The sequence below is a fragment of the Lolium rigidum genome, chromosome 5, assembly GCF_022539505.1.
Source record: "Lolium rigidum isolate FL_2022 chromosome 5, APGP_CSIRO_Lrig_0.1, whole genome shotgun sequence".
Taxonomy (NCBI): domain Eukaryota; kingdom Viridiplantae; phylum Streptophyta; class Magnoliopsida; order Poales; family Poaceae; genus Lolium; species Lolium rigidum.
This window is the reverse complement of record NC_061512.1, coordinates 155,849,313-155,872,741: the sequence shown is the minus strand read 5'-3', so window position 1 is coordinate 155,872,741 and position 23,429 is coordinate 155,849,313. Positions and strand designations below refer to the sequence as shown.

Genomic DNA, 23,429 nt, shown 5'->3' with positions numbered 1-23,429 from the left:
CTTGCGGATCCGCTAACGAAAGGCTTACCACCCAGCGTGTTCAAGGAGCACGTAGCCGGCATGGGTTTAAGGGAAAGTCTTACCTATCCCGGATCATAAGAGGCCCAAAAGTAAAAGAATTTGTTTCGAACGGAGAAGTGCATTGTGGATGTCCGATTCTATCGGCAATAGAGCTGTGACGAACAAACATGCCCTATGTACCGATCCAAAATGAAACGAATAAAATGAAAGTATAAAGTTAAAAGAAAAGTTGAGATCAAGGGGAGAATGTTAGGATGATCTCCTCGCGTCCGAGCCCAACGGTTCGAACTCGGACCCTTGACCTCGTCCGCGCCCGATCGGGGCGCCCAACCACATTTGGTTGGTGGGCCCCCGTCGCTCGTGCTATAAATACAGTGGTGGGGGCGGTGGCACAGATCACGAGGTTGACCGGGAGTGCCACTCGCCCCACCAACACACCCACCGATCTAGGTTCAGCACAGTGCCGACGGGATGCTCCATCACCGCCGCCACCACCTCTCGCTCGACCACACGCTGTCACCGTCGCCACCATGTCCAGGTAGACGAGCTCCACCTCCAATGGAGAAGGTAAACTAACAGTACCCCTCTCCTACCCGGCCATGATCTACCCTAGTCGATCTAGCAAAGTAAACAGGAAGGAGTATGACAGTTCTTGTAAGGCTTCTTGTAAACATCTCCAGCTGAATGGGACGCACCAAGGTCGAGTCTGGCTGCTTAGACAAATCAAAATATTTTTAACCCTACAGACGGCAAGTCAACTTCACACAATTCCGTAGCATGGACATCATTGAAAGTCACGCAAACAAAAGGAGATAAATTAAAGTAGAAATTCAGCGGCGGCTTATGTGTTATTGCTTCGACATATATTTGATCAAGGAATCAGGATGACATCAAAACAAATTAAGACAGATAGAAACAAGAGCACGACAACTCGACAAGCAAGCGACAGGGTAGCTGTTACAGCTAGAACCAAGTAGAAAAATTCGGCAAAGTTCGTTCCCTAGAGAATGACCCAGAACAAGTTGTTAGGAACTCCATGCTACCAAATAAACAGAGTCTGGCTCAGCCTAAGTTCTTGCTTACGAACAACCATCAGGACAAAGGTGTCATGTTCAAATTTCCCCTTTTTGTCGATGTATTTGTATCATAGTTGATCAGATAAATTAACTTCTGGCGTGTAGTCGCATGTTCCGTTTGTCCATTGCTCAGCAAGAATGTGTTGCTGAAATCTGCCAGATTCATTGTCCTCAGCACTACGCCTCTCGTCCTAACTAACACCGGACATGTTAAATTCATGTATGTATGACCATCAATTAAGCTGAACATCTTTGAGAAATCAAATCACGATGGAAGGGGATCAGCTGAGCATGTCAACCGACGACCACCACCCGACCCGCAGAATATGCAGCTGATCTCGGGCGAAGTCGATATCTGGTCCGCTGCCCACCACTAGCGATTCGAGCCTCCCGTTGACCGGACGGTGGCCCCATGCATGTATAGATCCCGTAACTGTCGTATAGTGCAATTTGCGCGGTACCGTATTAGACTCGGAAAGATTCTCCAGGTGCGGCCCGATCGTATCGCCACGTACGCGTCGTCATTCACCCCTCCCCCCACTCGTCCGTGACGACCACTGTGACCCTTTTCGTCTCCACACGCCTGAATCTGCTCCGCCGCCATTGCCGGAAGCATCGGAAAGCTTCAAGCGGCGCGCATCTCTTGGGACCGTGCACCCGTCCCCACCTCCACCCCCACCCTCCGTCTCCTACTCCCCTGTTCTAGTCCCCCACGACTACCTAGCTCCGCCACCACCATTCCCCACACTCCCGTCTCCAAAGCTCCAGATCTCGTCGCCGGTTCTCTTTCTACTTCTGCTATTTGCTTTAGATACCCCTCCGTCAAGATCCCGCGTGTCACATCGAAGTCTACAACGCGGTGTTCCCCTGTGGCGGATCAAAAGAGGAAGACGGCGATTCAATCTCGTCTCTCCCAAGCGACGACGACTTCGCGAGCACGGAGATGGAACCTGAGGTATCTTCAAAGTCGCAGCTTATTATTTGGTCTCAGTTCGTTTGGCTGCAATGTTTGGATCTTTTAGTCTGAATCTAGCTAACGCCTATTTAATCTCCTTCCCCCATCGCCTTTGCTTATTTCTCAGTTGCCTGAATTCTGTGTAAATCTTTGTCGCCTAACACGTCACGCCATTCAGACTAAAATTATATTATTGGAAATGTTTAGTTTTATCAAAATGTTACTGGAATTTAAGATCTGTAGATTATAAGTGAAGCTAGGTCGGGATGCTAGCTTAGAGATGTGACTTAGTCAACTTATTATTAGATAACGCCTTAGCAAGTTGACAGACAAAATACATCTTACATGAGATATATTTTCTGAGTGTGAAGTGCGGCACATGCAGATCCCAGCCCATAAATAATTAAAAAAGGGAGTCTGTTCTTATATCTCAAAACGACGTAGTAGTAGTCATGCACAATGATCACACCTATAAACAATTTCAATTATATTTGGGATTAATGTATGAATTTCTTCTTAAGATGCATGTAAAACCCATGCATAAGTTACCGTCTGTCAGAAGACAGAAGATAGATGAGTGATGGATTCTTGCTCCTAGATCTGCTAGTATTCTAGTATTTCAGATCATTTGAACAGATTGTGTTGATCCTTGCATAATGCAGAAAACTACTTTCTTCATGCAGTAATAAATGTAGAAGAGAAAGCTTCTACTTCAGTGATTGCCCACCATTTACTTTGAAACCTGCAGTCTGGTCGTTTTCTCAAGAGTTGTACCTTAATGATTAGATTATCTTTTACAAGGTCACTGACTGTGTATAGACAGGGGGCAAGTTATTTAGTGGTAGCTGCTAGTCAATATGAATATATAAGAAGCCTATTGTTCATCTTGCTGGCTTTCGGTGGTCTATCAATGATGTATAACTTTCATTTTCGACAGTTGTAGCTTGTAATGAAACATGTTGTGACCTATTCAACAGCTGTCCATAAAGGATGTTGAAGATTTGTCAAAATTTGAATGTATCTATACACTAAGAGTGTCTAGATACATTCAAATTTAGACAAACTTTCAACATCTTTGGACAGAGGTGGTACAATTTTTCCTAATAGTCCATCCTTTTGCTGTATCTAGTGGGCACATGAATGATAACCATATCATTTAAGGAATTGCTTAGCTGTTCTTTTCGTTTTTTACTCTTGCACTGTTGGTGAAAGATGTCCATGTACCTGAGATGGCTACCTAAATGAATCGTATAAATGCATATAATGTCCGAGTTTGACATCATAAACTTGCCTAGTGTTATTCCTCTATTCCCTACTGTTATTCCTGTGTTTTATATTTGTAAGAGATAGCATATATTACCTCTATTCCGAAATATAAGCCTTTCGAAAAAGGATCATGTTTTGGAACAGGGGTAGTAACAGTTATACTGTTTTGACAAATTTAACCCGATTCGACATATTTATCCTGATTCTAGAATGTTTGATACATGGTGCCTGGCATAAATCAATTGGTGAATCTCTGCTTTGTTATCTCAATAATCCTGAGTTCTATACTAGTAGCCTAGTGACTTGTTGGAACAAAGAGGGAGCATGTAAATTATATTTTTCTGACCTTATATTTTCAATTCGTCTTTGTATACATGGCGTACATGCATGCATCTAGTGGGATATCAACCTTTTATCAGGTAAATGTTAACTAATCTCTAAGAGACTAAGATTGCACCCCTAGATGAACCTTACAAAATTGTACATGCTAAGAATTAGTCCGACTACTTGGTGGTTTCAGTTAGTTTCCCGATCAAATGAACTAACTAATATATGTAGTGCTTCTTTTAGTACTCTTAACGCATTTTTAGGCAGGAGTTGACACATATTAGATTGCCTGTATTTTTTTGTGGGATGTCTTCAGCATATCATCGTTTCATTATATTGCAAAGGTGTCCTATTTTTATTTACAACTTAAGTATTAGTTAGACGTGTCCATGTATATAGTTATATATGTTACCTGATGGGTGCATCGAGTTGTTCAGCCATTGTTAAAGTTAGGACTGTATGGTGAGACACGGAGAACTCTATTATATGGCCTCTATGTGCAGGACCGTTAATACATCTACAACACTACTGGTAGCCTTTCTCAGGGGAAGACATCTTCTGAGGTAAAGGTCACGAGAAGGAATCTTGCCTTCCTGGGTGCGGGACCAGTGGAGTAAAGAGCTGGGTTGCACGTGGGGAAGGCATCTTCTGAGGTAAGGGTCACGACAAGTAATCTTTGCCAGTTTTCTAAAGCAGTACCAAACAGAATTTGATATAGAACTTCATAATCGCGTTGGTCAGTACTATACGGATAGACTGTTGGTCCGTGGTGATAACAAAAGTTTAATTGGTGAATGGGAATAACACATTGATCAATCTTACATATAGCTCTTTGGATTGAGGAAAACAACCTGCAGATTGCGTTTGAGCAGAAGGAGCCCAAACTGAAGACGAGGGAGCTCAAGCTGAAGGAAGTGATCGGGAACAACAGCGAGAAAGCCTCGCGAACTTTTAATGTGTATGCCAATGTGTGCATCTCTGCTCTCAGCGTAGTTGTTATTCTGTTTTCAAATCTTGTGTTCGTTCTTCTAAAATAGCTCATTAGACTGATTGTATTATAGAATTTTGAAAAAACATGTATATTGCTTCAGATGTTTCCTTGTACCTATTTCCATGTTAACAAGTTTACCTCTACCTAACAATAAATTCCCAGCCATGTTATTGATATGCACTATATTTCTATCTCTGAGTCATTCTATCCTGAAAGATAAGTAGTAAAAATGTGCTTGCGCGGAATGATTCCAAACCAGTTTTGTCTGCAAAATAAATAAGGCCCGTTTTTTGACGGACTCATCGCAGAGGAATGTGGTACTTTACGGATCAACGTGTGGTACTACTACACCATGCTGTTATCTTCTAATTTAGCCAAATCTTTTTTGACGGATTTTTTTTGGCTAAATCTGGCATCATGTAATAATTATTGAATACGTAAGGCACGTCTGGATCATCTCATTGCTCAAGCTTAGATAACTAGAGCCCACGGTTACAAGTGCGTGCTATCTAAGCCTAATCGAGACGCACATGGTGGAGGAGTCACGTGATGTTAGCTGAGCCTATCCTGAGTAAAAGAGGAGAGGACGAAATACACATGACCATGTGAATTTTACCCAGTACTACATATAATTACATGAGAAGTACTCTATGGATACATTTTTCTAACCTCATGATGTAACTAGTAAATTATGTCATCGTCTCTATCTTTTTCTTTAGATTGTGGTATATGCGTGGACATGAAAGCGAAGTTCGTATCCACCTGTAATGTTACAAGATCCAAATTCTTCAAGGAAAATCGGGCCGTGTGGATTTTGATGGTCCTATAATGCTGAGGTTTTGTAGTGTAGAAGGTTGTATCGATATCTTATGCAGTGGGTTGAGGGGAAAGCTCACGGAAATTCGGGGCATGACGATGCAGAGGGGGCAGTGTGCGACGTGACAACGAAGCGGCGATGTGACAAATGGTGAGATGGAGCGGTGACCTGAATATTAGGGCATGTGGCAGTTGCGTGGTGGTGTTAAAAAAAACTAGTTCAGCTAGGAAGGAACCCAAATGATTTTTTTAATTACGAAGGAAGGTGAGCACCAGGAATTCAACTCGACGAGATTCAAACCATTGGTCTATAGGGGTGCCACTCCGTACCCTACCAGTGTGCTACTGCCCTGTTCTCGACTGCGCGGTGGTATTAAATGCCTATATCTCTGCTAGCTGTGTGATCGATCGATTGTCCGCTCCAGCCGTATGCACGAGGGGTACTTTCCATGTACTCTTCGGATTTCATGTGAGTATTATATTTACTTCTTTAGCCTAAATGTTTCTTTCTTAATCTTTAAACCAATATTGGTCCACCAAAAACTTCAAAACTTTTATGGCCTTTGTCGGATGGCTTAGAGCATCTTCACTGGTTCGCCCCATCGCGACTCCAAAAGGGCCGGTGTCGTTTTTGGGCTCACACGGCACGGCCCACAAATAGCAGGCGTGTTTTCGAGCGAGACGCACCTGAACTATATAGCGGCATATTGGATAAACTCCGACGAATATTGATGTCCTCTATAGTACAGACACATATGACAAGTCTTTCATGATTTGAAAAAACCATGAAGTCACGAAATGCACAAATGGACATAAATCGTGGTGGGTTTTTTCAATAAGATCCTATCAATTACTTAATTGCTTTTCTTATCACCAAATTCTAGTATCTCAATTAAGACACGAATTGTCAACGGGGTACATCATACATAATCCTCCCATATAATGATATGAGTTACCTGAGTTGTCTTATATAGTCCTATCAATCATGCCACATGTACGTAAGAAGATCGAGAAGATCAAACGGCATGCGACCCTCAAGAAACACCCATGTAGTGCATTGTTGCCTCTCATAAGAACTACACAATTGCATCTTTTTTAGCTCTTCTCATAGCTAAGGGTGTGATCCCGTCGTTCTATGGTGTGTCTTTGTATAGCCCATCCGGTCCTCCTCAAAATCTCCAACTAGTACACCGTGTAGTACCATGAGTCAGGTATGTATCCTCTATGAATTAGATGTATCGAATAATATATATTATTCAAGTCCCATACTAGTACATGAGGCATTTGGGTCCCCATATCTACGTGACGTAAGCATTGTTGGGGTCAGTGGCATAGCTGCTTCATTGATATTCTTGCCAGTCCGTGCGGTCCTTCTCAAGGTTTCCATATAGTACATGGATGCACGTCTATGTAAAAATGATGATCGAGCGGCAAGTCAAGAGTTTTTTTCATAAGAATTACCAAGCTTCGTCTCTTTTAGCTCTTCTCATAGCTCCGGTTGTGATCCCATCGTCCTATGGCGTGACACTATAGAGTACACTGCGTAGCACTATAGAGTTATTTATGTATCCTATGAATTAAAAACCATATAGTCACGAAATGCACAAATGGACATGAAACGAGGTGGGATTTTACAATAATTTTATATGAATTAATTACTTGCTTTTCTTACCACCAAATTCTCAAACCTTGGGTAAGACACATTATCAACAGGATACACGGTCCTCCCAGATAATGATATGAGGTACATGTGTTGTCTCTTTTAGCTCTTCTCATAGCTCCGGGTGTGATCCCATTGTCCTATGGTGTGACCTTGTATAGCCCATCCGGTCCTCATCATAATCTCCCCGTAGAGTACTTTATGTATCCTCTATGAATTGGATGTATCGAACAATATATATAATTCAAGGCCCATACTAGTTGGATTGCACAATTGGAGGCATTGGAGTCCCCATATCTACGTGAGGTAAGAATGGTCACCTCCTAATCGAGGGGGGTCAGTGGCATTGTCACCTCATTGATAACCTTGTCAGCCCCGTGCGGTCCTTCTCAAGGTTTCCATATAGTACAAGGATGAACGTCATATGGTCATATTTTGTAACAATGTGTATTTGATAAACTCCGACAAATATTCATGTGCTCAAGTGTACAAACACATACAATAAGTCTTTCACGATTTAAAAAATAACACATATAGTCATGAAATGCATACATGGACATAAAACGCCGTGGGTTGTTTCAATAGGATCCTATGGATTACTCTCTTGCTTTATATGAGGTACCTGTGTTGTCTTATATATTCATGTTAATCATGCCACATGTACAATCGATTATTGAGAAGATCAATTAGCATGCATCCCTCAAGCAAAAAGTTGCAATAAACACCTACATAGTACATTATTGCATATCATAGAAGAGACAAGTCAAGAAAAACAAATATTAAGAATTTAACAATTGCATCTCGTTTAGCCCTTCTCTTAGCTTCGGGTGTGATCCCGTCGTCATATGGTTTGACCGTGTATAGCCCATGCGGTTCTCATCAAAATCTCCAACTAGTGCACCTCGTAGTACCATCTAGTCTTTTATGTATCCTCTATGAATTGGATGTATCGAACAATATATATTACTCAAGGGCCATAATGTACCATCTAGTCCTTTATATTCACTATGGGCGCGTTTGGTAACCTGCATGTCCCTTGGCTCGCATCGGCCCAACAATTTTTGGCCCGTTTGGTTGCCTGGGTCGAGTCGCTTTGTTGCACGAAACGGTTCTCAAAGCTCCCTCAGGCCAGTCCCTGGAGGAATATCCGGTTCAGCAGTTTCTAGCGGTGCAGGCAAATCTCCAACATGGCTGATGCAAAAGGGAATCTTCGGCGCACACGCGGAGACGAGGATGGAGATGGCAGGAGCTGCGGCACGCATCGGTGAAAAGCGAAAAGGGAGCGCGAAGAATTTCGTCACCTCCCGCCACGCCCCATGGCCGATTTCTACCCCCTCTTCCACTCTCCCCCCAAATTTCGAGCTCCTCCTCCCGGTTGCAAGCAGGTAAGTCGCGCACGCATCTCCTCTCGGCGACGGTTGCAGCTACATCGAGTACATCTGGGCTGCTTCATCTACTTCCTGGCGGCAGCAAATCCTTCACCCGAGGATGATGAAACCCAGGAGTCCGACACGATCAACCTCGATGGGCTTCCTGAGAAGGCTGGCAACGCGCCTGAGAAGATGACCGCTGTCAAGAGGAAGAGAGGCACACCAACATGACGGTTGCTATGAAGGACGTCGTAGAGGCCATCAAGGACAACAAGCCCACGAACATGCACCCTGACATGTACAATGCGTTCATAGAGATGCTTTGCTTCGCCGAGGATGATCTCATGGCCGCCCCGAGCCACCTCGTCGACCACAAGGCCCAGGGTTGCAGCTTTGTGGGCATGATTGAGCCACACCGCGTCCTCTGGCTAAGGAACTACCTTGCCAAGTACCACTGCAAGGTATAGTGGTGCCCTTGAGGGGGTGGTTTAGGGGATGCATGCATGGAGGTGATGAACATGATGATGATGTTGATGTACATTTTGGTAGTAGCTAGGGTTAAAAAACATTTGATGCCCCCTTTTGTAACTATGATGAGGTGGTATATACTAACCCCTCAGGTGATGGTGAACTTGCGGTGTTAGGATGACACCCACTTTTGTTGTGGTGGTAGGATGACACCATGGTAGTGTAGGATGAACTTGTGATCCACTTTTGGAATGATCATGCATGCCCCTGTTAGTGTATCATTTGTTATCAACACTTGTGTAGTTCTATTGCTCTGTTATGAATTTCTTCATGGTTGTGATCGATTACATGTTCTTCTTATGCCGTGCTAGTGGTATGTGGTGTTCCGCGGACGAGTTCGAGGAATCTACAGCTCATGGAGGGTCTGTCGAGACCAGGTCAATGGCTACTCCAACAATAGCTACCGAGGGTATGAACCATTGGAGGAGGCACAACAAGAGTACCTCACCTTCCTGGAAGAGGAGTTCCTGAAAGATCAGGCCATCGATGAGGCAGTGCCATTAGCACACCACCGGAGGAAGTACATGCTCTACAAGGAGCACCACCGATGGTACGTCCCAGTCGGGTCAAAGATTACATCATCGCCTTTCTCATCGTGGTGATCGTGAGGATCTTGTTCTTATGAGTGGTGTCTGATCATATGTAACATGCTATGGCATGGTAATCTCACCCTATGGAACTGTGATTTGAGCAACCAAATAGTTGATTCCTGTTTTCTTGGGTACAACTTAGGCTGGAAAGACACATCATCGTTGTGTTGCACAAAGTAGAGATTATTTGTCTGTAGTGATCTGTACAAAATGAGACATGACACCAATTACAAGAATTTCATGGAAGTATGTTACATGTTGTAGACTGTAAATAAAAAAATGACTGCAATACTGTTTTGGATGCATCCTAACAGTATACGAATTCTGACAATGTCTTCCGCTCTGTCCTAATTCAGACACTTAATTAAGCCTGACTAAAAAATATTGGAAGCCTGGATTTAGATGCATCCTCACAGTATGCGAATTCCGAAATGTCTTCAGCTCTGCCCCAATTCAGACACTTGATGAGCCTGACTGTAAAAACAATGGAAGCCAAAACTGTAACAAAACATCTGAGGCGTTAATCCAGTGCACTATAGCGCATCCATCTTCATTATGGATAACATGGGTCCTTTGCTGCTAGAAACTGGGCACGCACACATATAAAAAAAAATAGATCTGTCTATAAAAGCTACAAAAATTAACTTTTCATTTTTTTCCTGAATCACAACCTGGAGTTCAATGTAAGATTTGCAAACCAAATCCCTGAACAGAAGGTAAGAGAAAATGTAATACCTGAATCTCACTTGGTTACGGAGATGAGCAGCCATGCAAACCAGTGCTAACGAATTTAAGATGTAAAATTTAAAAGTGAACAGGGCGTTGGCGTTCTGGTCTTTGTGAGAGTTAATCTGCGGTTGAAAATTTAAAAGAAAGAAGTCAAAGAAGTACGCAATTGCATCCTTCTAAGTCATGTCGAAAACTAAAAGTTGACAAGTCCAGCATGAAATTATAATTTATTCTTAGTGTAAGAAATAATAAACAGTTGGATCCCTTGGGGGCACCCAGATACCTCCGAGTGTGAGGTATTCGTGTCCACTATTCGAATTTGTTTAAAGGATACGGTACCTCACGTAATGCCATGTAGTCCTTAAGAAATTAGCCACATGGTACATTAGGATTTAACATAAGGTCCTTGTCGTCCCCCATGTACAATGGTGTTGGCTATATGACAAGTTTGTGTTTGCACGCAGTAAGTTCATACTAGTCATTGCTAGAACGTTATTAAACTTAATGTTTTTCTTAGTGTAATAAATTAATACACGTTTGAGACCCTGCTCCTACATCAATGAGGAATACCTCTGAGTCGGGTCAAACCGTAATATAGATATGTGATCCTTAACAATCTGGCCATATCGCACACGAGAGTTTACCATGAAGTCCTTATGATATCCTTTGTGCATCGGTTTTATCGTACACCGTCGATATTACATTGTTTGGTCTCATAGGGGAGAAAATATGTTCCAAAGAAAGAAGTCAAAGAAGTACCGAGCTGCATCCTTCTAAGTCGTGCCAAAAACTAAAAGTAGACAAGTCTAGCATTAAATTATGCTTTATTTAGGGTAAGAAATTATAAGCAATCGGATCCCCTGGGGGCACCCGGATACCTCCTGGTGTGACATAGCCATGTCGATGATTCGACTATGTATAAAGGATGTGGTACCTCACCAAATGAAACTTAATAATTACACTTTCACATACTTTTAAACCTAGCTCGTACCGCTATGGTTTATCCTAAAGTACTTATGATATCCTCTGGCCACCATTTTGACTAATCGATACATTATGTTTGCATACATTACTTTCATACTAGACAAGTCCAGCATGCAATTATGCTTTATTCTTAGTGTCAGAAATAATAAAGAATCAGATCCATTAGCCGGGCCACCTAGGTACCTCCGGATGTGATATAGCCGTGTTGACGATTTGACTCTGTATAAAGGATGTGGTACCTCACCAAATACCATGCAGTCCTTAAGAAAGTAGTCATGTGGTACGTATGATTTACCATAAAGACCTTGTCGTACCCTACGTGCATCGGTTTTTAACGGGCGGTAGTTTGTGTTTGCATACATTGAGTTTATACTAGTCATTGCTAGAACTTTATTAAACTTAATGCTTTCTTAGCGTAAGAAAATAATATACATTTGAGACCTTGCTCCAACATCAATGAGGAATACCTATGAGTCAGATCGAACCGTAATATAGCCATGTGATCTTTAACGATCTAGCCATATCGTACACTATGGTTTATCATAAAGTACTTACGATATCCTTCGTGCATCGGTTTCGAGTAGCCGGTAGATTATTTGCATACGTTATGTTCATACTAGTCGAGTCTCTAATGATATTATGCTTTCTTAGTGTAAGAGATAATAAACAATCGAATCCCTTGGAGCCACATGGATACCTACCTCACCATAGTCCATTTTTGTATCATCTATTCAATGATGCTACACAATTAAGACCCTGTTCCTACATCAATAAGGAAATACCTCTGACTCGAGTCGAACTGTAATATAGTCATGTTATCCTTAACAATCTAGCCATATCGTACACAAGGGTTTATCATAAAGTCCTGATGATATCCTGTGTGCATCAGTTTTATCGTACACCCTCTATATTGCATTGTTTGGTCTCAAATGGGCAACAAGACGTTCCAAAGAAAGTAGTGAAAGAAGTACGGAGCATCATCCTTCTAAGTCATGTCAAAAACTAAAAGTAGACAAGTCCAACGTGAAATTATGCTTTATTCTTAGGGTAAGAAACTCTAAGCAATCGAATCCCCTGGGGGCACCCGGATACCTCCAGGTGTGACATAGCCATGTCGATGATTCGACTCTTTATAAAGGATGTGGTGCCTCACCAAATGCCATGCAGTCCTTACGAAGTTAGCCACATGATACATTAGGATTTACCATAAAGTCCTTGTCGTACCCTATGAGCATCGGTTTTGGTTGTATCACAAGTTCGTGTTTGCATACATTAATTTCATACTAGTCATTTTTAGAACATTACTAAACTTAATGTGTTTCTTAGTGTAATAAAATAATACACATTTGAGACCTTGCTCCTACATTAATGAGGAATACCTATGAGTTGGGTCGAACCGTAATATAGTCATGTGATTCTTAACAATCTAGTCATATCGTACACTAGTTTATCATAAAGTCCTTATGATATCCTTTGTGAATGGGTTTCGAGTAGCCGATAGATTATGTTTGCATACAGTAAGTTCATACTGGTCATCGCTAGAACGCTATTAAACTTAATTCTTTTATTATTGTAATGAAAAAAAATACACATTTGAGACCTTGCTCCTACATCAAAGAGGAATATCTCTGAGTCGGGTCGAACCGTAATATATCCATGTGATCCTCCGGTCATCGATTTTGAGTAATCGGTGGATTATGCTAGCATACATTAATTTCATACTATACTAGTCCAACATGAAATTATCCTTTAATTATATCGTAAAAAATAACAAACGAAACCCTCGGGGGCACCCGGATACCTCTAGGTGTGACATAGATGTGTCGGCGTCTCGACTTCATATAAAAGGATGCGGTACCTCATTTAGCGGCATTCGGTCCTTAAGAAATTACTCATAAGGTACCTTACGAAGACTTTGCCAAGTCACCCATGAATGTATTACTCATATCCTGGTGGTCAAAAATAGCTATGCGGTCCTTACCACGCTAGCCATACCATGCACTAGGTCGATCGTGAAGTACTTGAGATATCCTATATCTTTTTCGTGGCCAGAATAGTCCTTAACCCTCTAATAAACTAAAATACCAGCATATTACCTTGTTGGAACACGAAGAGGAGACGAGACACACAAAAAACTTACATATTACACTTTCGCACAGTTTTAAACCTAGCTCGTACCGTTGTTGGTTATGATTAAGTCCTTATGATATCCTCCGGTCATCGATTTTGAGTAATCGGTGGATTATGCTCGCATACATTAATTTAATACTATACTAGTCCAACATGAAATATCATCTAGTTATATCGTAAAAAATAACAAACAAAACCCTCGAGGGCACCCGGATAGCTCCGGGTGTGAACTAGATGTGTCGGCGTCTCGAATCCTTATCAAAGATGCGGTACCTCATTTAGCGACATTCGGTTCTTAAGAAATTACTCATAAGGTACCTTACGAAGACTTTGCCAGGTCACACACGAATGTATTAATCATAAGGTACTTGATAAATCCTTTATGGTGTTTGTTGCCAAAAAAGGTCCTTAGTCCTCTAGGAACTTAAAACACCCGCATATAATCTTGTCACAACTCAAATAGGAGAAAAGACACGCAAAATAGACTCCGTAAGGTACACCCGGATACCTCTGGGTGTGACATAGATGTGTCAGCGTCTCGACTCCATATAAAGTATGCGGTACGTCATTTAGCCGCATTCGGTGCTTAAGAAATTACTCATAACGTACCTTACAAAGACTTTGCCAAGTCACCCATGTATGTATTACTCATATCCTGGTGGTCAAAAATGGCTATGCGGTCCTTACCACGTCAGCCATACCGTGCGCTAGGTCGATCGTAAAGTACTTGAGATATCCTATATCTTTTTTGTGGCCAGAATAGTCATTAACCTCTAACAAACTAAAACACCCGCATATTAACTTGTTGCACCATGAATAGGAGACGAGACACAAAAAAAAACTTACGAATTACACCTTCCATGCTTTTAAACCTAGATGGTACCGTTGTGGGTTATGAATAAAGACCTTATGATATCCTCCAGCCATCGATTTTAAGTAATCGGTGGATTATGCTAGCATACATTAATTTCATACTATACTAGTCCAACATGAAATTATCCTTTAATTATATCGTAAAAAATAACAAACGAAACCCTCGGGGCACCCGGATACCTCTAGGTGTGACATAGATGTGTCGGCATCTCGACTTCATATAAAAGGATGCGGTACCTCATTTAGCGGCATTCGGTCCTTAAGAAATTACTCATAAGGTACCTTACGAAGACTTTGCCAAGTCACCCATGAATGTATTACTCATATCCTGGTGGTCAAAAATAGCTATGCGGTCCTTACCACGCCAGCCATACCATGCACTAGGTCGATCGTGAAGTACTTGAGATATCCTATATCTTTTTCGTGGCCAGAATAGTCCTTAACCCTCTAATAAACTAAAATACCAGCATATTACCTTGTTGGAACACGAAGAGGAGACGAGACACACAAAAAACTTACATATTACACTTTCGCATAGTTTTAAACCTAGCTCGTACCGTTGTGAGTTATGATTAAGTCCTTATGATATCCTCCGGTCATTGATTTTGAGTAATCGGTGGATTATGCTCGCATACATTAATTTAATACTATACTAGTCCAACATGAAATATCATCTAGTTATATCGTAAAAAATAACAAACGAAACCCTCGGGGGCACCCGGATAGCTCCGGGTGTGACCTAGATGTGTCGGCGTCTCGAATCCTTATCAAAGATGCGGTACCTCATTTAGCGACATTCGGTTCTTAAGAAATTACTCATAAGGTACCTTACGAAGACTTTGCCAGGTCACATACGAATGTATTACTCATAAGGTACTTGATAAATCCTTTATGGTGTTTGTTGCCAAAAAAAAGGTCCTTAGTCCTCTAGGAACTTAAAACACTCGCATATAATCTTGTCACAACTCAAATAGGAGAAAAGACACGCAAAATAGACTCCATAAGGTACATCCGGATACCTCTGGGTGTGACATAGATGTGTCAGCGTCTCGACTCCATATAAAGTATGCGGTACGTCATTTAGCCGCATTCGGTGCTTAAGAAATTACTCATAACGTACCTTACAAAGACTTTGCCAAGTCACCCATGTATGTATTACTCATATCCTGGTGGTCAAAAATGGCTATGCGGTCTTTACCACGCCAGCCATACCGTGCGCTAGGTCGATCGTAAAGTACTTGAGATATCCTATATGTTTTTTGTGGCTAGAATAGTCATTAACCCTCTAATAAACTTAAAAACCCGCATATTAACTTGTTGCAACATGAACAGGAGACGAGACACACAAAAAAACTTACGAATTACACTTTCCATGCTTTTAAACCTAGATGGTACCGTTGTGGGTTATGAATAAAGACCTTATGATATCCTCCGCTCATCGATTTTGAGTAATCGGTGGATTATGCTAGCATACATTAATTTCATACTATACCAGTCCAACATGAAATTATCCTTTAATTATATCGTAAAAAAAACCCTCGGGAGCACCCAGATACCTCTTGGTGTGACATATATGTGTCGGCGTCTCGACTCCGTATAAAAGGATGCGGTACCTCATTTAGCGGCATTCGGTCCTTAAGAAATTACTCATAAGGTACCTTACGAAGACTTTGCCAAGTCACCCATGAATGTATTACTCATATCCCGGTGGTTAAAAATAGCTATGCGGTCCTTACCACGTCAGCCATACCGTGCGCTAGGTCGATCGTAAAGTACTTGAGATATCCTCTATCTTTTTCGTGGCCAGAATAGTCCTTAACCCTCTAATAAACTAAAACACCCGCATATTACCTTGTTGGAACACGAAGAGGAGACGAGACACACACAAAAAACTTACGAATTACAATTTCATACATTGTCGCGTCGAGACAAGTCATAACTAAAATTTCTTAAGAATTATACAGTTGCTTCTATGATAGCCTTGTTAATACATTGTTGCATCTCATAGAGGTGTCAAGTCAACATAGGAATTATCTAAGAATTAGCCCTCCTCATACCTCCAGGTGTGATATCGTTGTCTTTGAGACAAAAAAAACCCTTGTTGACATCATGACATGTTGTGTGATTCTTCACAACATGATCCTCGAGGATGAGAGAGGGTTAAACTTACCATGTTTCTATGACAATGTTAGCACTCGAGTGCAACCCGAGAGGAACCCTGATCGTCTTGAAGCTTTTCTTGCAATGCATCGCCATATTGAAGATGAACAGACTCATCATCAACTCAAAAAAAAATAGATTGAGCACCACTGGCACCTGCATGGCCTACGCAGTGATCTACCTCTATTTCACGGTTCCATTTCCTATTCTTGTATGTGTGAGATGAACCATTTGTATAGTCCATGTGATCCTTATCGAGATCCCCATATCGTTTAAAGTGTGCTATCATATAGTCCTTCGTGTATCCTCGAATACATGCGGCGCTATTCAAGAAGATATTGGCATGGGGACTCCAAGTAACTAAATAAGAGAATACAAAACAAATATTTGTTTAGAAATACACATTTGCATCTCTTTTAGCCTTGCTCCCACCTCCGCGTGTGATACCTTGTCTTGTGATGTGACCTTGCAACTTATGCAGTCCTTAAGAAAATATACATATCGTACATCGGGTAATACCATAAAGTCCTTGTACATCACATGGTGTTTACATACATTCGGTCTGTATGTGAAAAGTCAATGTGGGAACTATCGAGGATTGCATAGTTGAATCCCTTTTAAGCATCCTCATACCTTCGGGTGTGATATTGTCGTCTTGTCGATTTGACTTTGTATGACCAATGCGGTCCTTATCAAAAGCACCACTGGATGCTCAAAGTGTGATGCCATAGAGTCCTTCATTTATCCTCGAAAACATTCGGCACTATTCTAGAAGATATTGGCATGCGGCCTTCAAAAAAGAACACCCACAGAGTATGCTACCGCATCTTATGCGGTCCTTAACAAAAATCCATATTGTAAATCGGGTACTATCATAAGGTCCTTATGTATCCTCTACACATCGGCCTGACTCCGACGATAGATGGTTTTACACACATTTAGATTGTAGGTGACAAGTCAAGATAGGAACTATCTAAGGATTGCATATTTGAAACCCCTTCAGGAATCCTAATACCTCCAGGTGTGATGTTTGTCGTCTTGTTGATTTGACTTTGTATAGTCCATGCGGTCTTTATCAAGATCTCCATATCGTACATTGTTGCATCTCATAGATCGAGGAGACAAGACACACCAAAAATTCCTTAAGAATGTTGCCAAACCCTAGTATTTACAATTTGTATGATTGTGTATAACCAGTTTGCTGAGTATGACTTGTTCATGTGGTCCTTAACATGGACATATTGCACGCCAAATAATATCATAAAGTTCTTATGTTATTCTCTATATGCATCGGCCTGAAAATTCAGCCTGAATCAGACGATAGATTGTGTTTGCATACGTTCCATAGATATTAGTCAAGGCCATGCAGACCTAAATTTGTGATGCTTTCTTAATATAAAATAATACTGTACATAACTGAAACTTTATTAGGCATACTAATACACGTCAAAAAATCTAGCCTCATACATGTAGAGGACAGAACACCTGCCATATCTAATGTCTATTACAAAGTTGGTCTAATCTCTCAATGAAGTATAAAGATGGTGTCATTGGGACGAAAAAAATATCAGTGAACACGAGATATTTTTTTTAACAGAGAACACGAAATGCTGCCTTACAGAGACTTGAGAGATTGCTTGTTGAATGGTACATTCTCCATTTATCCAAAAAAAAAGCTCCCAATGACAGTATACATCTTGTCGAGCCCAACATTATTATCCCTAAGGTTCCTGACAAAGGGTTGTGTGTGGGTCGGAGGCTTCTATGTGATGGCCAGTGCATCTTCTCTCCGCAAGAAACCAACATACTGTGGTTGTGATTCTTCGGGAACACATGAATGAACCACCCATGGTCTTCTGTACATTTCAGTCTGATCATGGCTTGACATCCACATGCCACTGAGTTTGTCTTATCGTGCCTCGGTGACCCCTGTTGTGGATGAAAAAGAGAAATCATCAATCAGCATTTGGGCCATGAATTTATACTGAATCTGTTGATGAAGAAGGGCAATAATCTATGATGTACGTTGCTCGCATTTAGACTAATAGTTGATAACAAGACATACCAATCAAACTCCATCCCTGTCTCAGTAGCTACTACCGTGTCCGAATACCTATTTCCAAATTTCGGAGTTTTAATTCCAGAGCGCTTTTCCTCCCATTCTTTGCTGATCGGAAATCAGAAATCTTTCTGACTCGTGGCCTGTCAAACACGAATAGACGAATAAAAAACAGTGGAATGATATTTCATAACGTAACACAATGGTAGCTTGTACGAGCTCTTGCTCAAGAACGTGACAGTCTAAAGGAATAAACATTCAAATACAAAGCAACCCAGTCAAACACGCCTGAAAAATGCTCTGCATTTCCCAGCCAGTACCGGTGTACACGAGCAAAAACTTACTGTAAAATGGATGCATAATTCATTATAAAAACATTGAGATTCAGATAATCCCAAAATAACACGCATGCATTATGTATGCTAGTACACTATGAAATGTACCGTTTCTCGGTCATCTGCACACAAAACAACACACTTGTACTAACTCTGTATTTCTCGATGCTTCATAACTCAAAAATACCTCTTCAAAACCCGCATCAATAGGTTTAAACATCTTCCAGGTTTATACCAAAATAATGGATGCAGGCAAATTGGAAGAGCTAACAGAGGGAATGTCCGGCGAGTCCTCTTCTACTTCGAAATCATATGGCCTGCATTGGGGATTCATGTGCCTATGCTCAAAACAACAACTGCCATATTCTTTAAAAGATACTATTAGGCCACCTCTACTTGCTCAGCATTTTAGATCATGCATGCTATCTTGCTTCTCCAAGGAGAACTCGTTCAGTTATTAACTTGATTTTAACAATGGTCTGTTTGATTAACTCATGTGGTTCTACATTTGACTCACCAACATACTATCTAAGAACAAGGCAAACCAAAAATTGCAGCCAGCCCCAAGGGATTCTTACGATAGAGCACTACCCATCTATGTACACATCCTTTATATGCTCCGGCATCCGAAAAAGCAACAAACCTCTTTTCCGATGTATGAGGGTGATGTGTGCGTTTCGGGATAGATAACATGTGTAATATCCTTCTCCAACTCCTCTGCTTCAAAAATCGCATTCCCTGCAATGGGAAGCCATACACCATTATTATGCTCAGATCTATGATGCCAAAAAAATATGATGCATCTGTTTATTTGTAACATTCGGTGTAAAATCTTCTCATAAAGTGCAATCTTGGTGATCTAACAAAGCTTTGATGGGTCAGAAATAATATTCAGAACATAAATTTGGTCATAAAATAATCGACCTCACCTGTGGGCTGTTGGTTTTCTGTTTTCAGATTATCTCTATTCTTGGAGTCGGGTGTTATTTCCAGCCGACCTTAATCAAGTAATTTATGCGCTATTTCATTGGTCTAATTCGCCCCCAATCCAGACAGTTTCAGATATGAGGCAGCAATTTCATTAAACTCGACCACTCCATCATACTCGTCATGTAACAAGTAGTACAACTGAATACTTTCCGAGAATTAACGAGCTATTACGCACCTATTGTTCCATGACCCCGGCGATGGTGGCGAATCCCGAGATCCGGCGCCGCTACCTCCGTGAAATCCGCCGCTGCTTACAGAGCTCCCAGACTCGACGCTCCGGCTTGGGCTGCTGCACTCATCTCCCACAAAGATTGCATCTTCTCGATCATGCCTCGGCGAATCTAGGCATGGAACTCCCATGCTGGAGGCAGACGAGAGGTATGGAATCAGAGAACAGCGGCGCAAATCGCGGTCTGAATGAGAAAACAGAGCTCGAGATCTGACCTGAGGAGGAGCTGAGTGAACCCTTGGGGGCTGCCATGGACCTGCATCGGCGGCGGCGGCGGCGGCGGCGGGATCTAGATGGAGACGGCGGTGGTCGCGTGCGTGCTAGTGCCTGGTCTGTCGCAGGGAGGAGGCAACTGAAATCGAGTTGGAACTGGTCTCGGTGGCGTCCTGTACAATACTGCACGTCGCACGCGGGCCCCTCAACCGTATATCATACGAGAAGGTATCTACTGCTCCCATCTCGTATTGAAGGAAAAGGCCGGTCAAACCTTGCAGCACGTGGGCCCGGACCACGCATCTTACAGCGACTCGGACGGTTGCTGATATCAACAACGCCCCATATCAGCTTTGCATCAGCATTTTCGACCACCACCGCATTGACATTGACACGGACACGGCCGCGGAGACGAAATCTGATGCCGTCGTTGGCGTTGAAGCCGAGCGGAAGTGGCTGCGCAAGCTCACGTCGGCGACGGTGAACAAGGCCGTGATGAGGGACCTCATCGCGCGGACGCCCATGCTGTGGTACCTCCGCCAGCGCTCGGGCACCATCCTCCGGTCGCGCCCCGGCCGCTCCGGCCGTGTCGAGGCGCTCCACGCGGTGCGCGCCGTGGCCATCGGCCCGTTCCACCGCGGCGACCCCGGCCTGGCTTTCTCCGACGACGCCAAGCTCCCCTTCATGCGGTATCTGCAGGACCAGTGCGCGCTCGACGTCGACCGCTACGTCGCAGCGCTCTCGGCAGAGCGCGACCGCCTCCGCGACGAGTTCGCCGACGACGACGACGCGGAGTCCGACACGGCGCTGCTGCTGGACGACGAGGAGAGGTTCCTGCAGATGCTGCTCCTCGACAGCTGCTTCGTCCTCGTCATCAGCATGATGCTCAGCAAGGCCGGCGTGGGCGAGGACGCCGACAGCGCGGCGCGGGCGGCGTCCATCAACCGGGAGTACTTCATCCTGCACATGGCCGTGGCGCAGCACGCCGAGCAGATCAAGCTCGACATGCTGGTTCTCGAGAACCAGGTGCCCTTCGCCGCCGTCAAGCTGCTCGTCGCCTCCTGCGGCAGGCTCAAGCTCCGGCACTGCGTCGAGCGGGTCGTGCTCGGCTGCTTCGACGACGTCTGCCCGAAGCGGGCGCGCCAACCCTGCCACGCCGCGGGCGCCGAGTTCCACCACGTCCTGCACCTCTTCCACTGGTCCCGCGTGCCGGAGACCAAGTACGCCATCCTCTCCACGCCGCTCAAGCTCCTCAAGATCAAGAAGCAGTCGGAGCGTCTCTTCCCCTGCTCCATGGAGCTGCGCCACTCAGCGGTGTGGTTCCGGCAGTCGTCCGATGCGTCCGACGCGTCGTCGTCGAGCTGCCAGAGCCACCTCGACATGTCCTTCTGGAGCCGGACGGCCAGCCCCGTGGCGGTGATGAGCATCCCGTGCTTCCACGTCCACGACTACAGCGCCGTCGTGCTCCACAACATGCTCGCCTTCGAGATGCACTTCCACTGGGCGCACGGCGCCTGCGTCACCACGCACGTCGCGCGGATGGAGGGCCTCGTGCGGTGCACGAGCGACGCCTCGTTCCTCCGCCGCCGGGGCGTCCTCGCATCCTCGCGGTTCACCGACGCGGAGCTCGTCTGCTTCTTCCGGGAGCTCGGGGCGCACACCGTCGGCGCCAGGCTGCCGGACGAGTTCGGCGACATGCTCGACGCCGTCGCCTGCCACCGCAGCCGCCGGATCAGCTGGTGGTGCGGCGGCTTCGTGCTGCACTTCTTCCCCTCCCCCTGGGTGGCCGTCTCCCTCTTCGCCGCGGCCGCCATATTCGTCCTGCCGTCCCTCCTGCAGACGGTGTACACCATGCTCGGCTACTTCAAAACCACTTCTAGTTGAGAGTGTCCTCACATGTCCATTATTAGTTCCCACTTTCCCACACAGTACTGATCAGCTTGTTGATTCCGAATACTCCCATGTGAATCTCTTTCTTTTCTGAGATTTATCCGGAGAGTTTTGGTTGTTCACAACTTTTTCGTGTATCTGTGGAACATGGCTCTGTGGATGCTGTCGGGCTTAATGCAACCTCTAATCTACGTTGTGTAAGTTTTTTAGTTCGCAATAATTTCTACTCCGCATCAGTTGGAAAGCAAAATCCCTGGTGATTGGTTGTCCAGAATTTGTGCGTGCAGAATGTTGTGGGCAACCAAATCGTGTTTGAGCAAAGGCACGGCTTTTTCGTTACATGTAGCGTGCGGAATACCGATCACCTCCTGAATTTCTTGGTGAGCTTACCCAGTTCACCGAAGATGCCCACAAAGTATTTGACGAAATAGGGAATAAGAGGACAACAACCATAAATCACATAATCAGTAAGACTAGAATACGAATATTACTTCTAGCAGTGGAGTTGCACCACGAGGGCACGAGCGGCATGCAACATAAGTTTATCAATCGAGGGGTTACATAAATACCACCTCGCAAAATATACAAATGTGTGATACGTCCAATTTGCATCACTATTTTATATCATAATTTGCTGTTATTCATTGATATATTTCATATTGGGACACAATACTTATGTTATTTCATCTATTTTACACGTTTCATGATTATTTGGAGATCGAGCACCGGAGCCAGGATTCTGCTGGAAAAAGCACCGTCAGGATGCAATATTTCGGAAGATCAACTGTGGAAGGAAGTTTTATCAAAAATCCTATTTTTCCAGATGACGAAGGAAGCCAGAAGGGGGAGCCAGCTGGACCCATGGTGGGCCCACACCATAGGGCGGCGCGGCCCATGGCCTGGCCGCGCCACCATGTGGTGTGGGGCCCCCATAGCCTCTTTCGCCTCCTTTTATTCGCGAAACCCTTCGTCCCGAAGACCTAAGCCACAGAGGAATCCTCACGAAGGGTTACAGCCGCCTCTGCGGGGCGGAGAACACCAGAGAGAAAAGAACTCTCCGGCGGGCAGGAATCCGCCGGGGAAATTCCCTCCCGGAGGGGGAAATCGACGCCATTGTCGTCGTGGTGAACAGACAGATGCCATAGGATGGCTTAGGTTGGGGCCGAATGGACGCAAGAGGATTCGGGGGAGGGTTTGTGATTAGATGGGACGAACTTCCGGATGGTTTCCTCAAGAA

General features: G+C 43.8%; 1 protein-coding gene and 2 long non-coding RNA genes across 3 annotated transcripts; 2 read left to right on the top strand and 1 right to left on the bottom strand.

The window, feature by feature from the left end:
• Window positions 1-1,673: 1,673 nt before the first annotated feature.
• LOC124653440 lies at window positions 1,674-4,801 on the top strand. The gene is made up of 2 exons (XR_006987901.1): window positions 1,674-2,052; window positions 2,736-4,801. It is a non-coding gene; the product is annotated as an uncharacterized LOC124653440 (long non-coding RNA).
• Window positions 4,802-17,885: 13,084 nt separating this feature from the next.
• On the bottom strand, window positions 17,886-20,444 carry LOC124653813. Its single transcript, XR_006988027.1, has 5 exons — window positions 20,305-20,444; window positions 20,036-20,221; window positions 19,514-19,608; window positions 18,542-18,678; window positions 17,886-18,405 (listed from the first exon to the last, which is right to left on the bottom strand). It is a non-coding gene; the product is annotated as an uncharacterized LOC124653813 (long non-coding RNA).
• A 272-nt stretch (window positions 20,445-20,716) lies between these two features.
• Window positions 20,717-22,340, top strand: LOC124656564 (the record flags this gene model as incomplete). The annotated part of the gene is made up of 1 exon (XM_047195281.1): window positions 20,717-22,340. A coding segment is annotated over one exon (1,470 nt), but the record flags the coding sequence as incomplete, so codon positions are not given.
• Window positions 22,341-23,429: the final 1,089 nt, after the last annotated feature.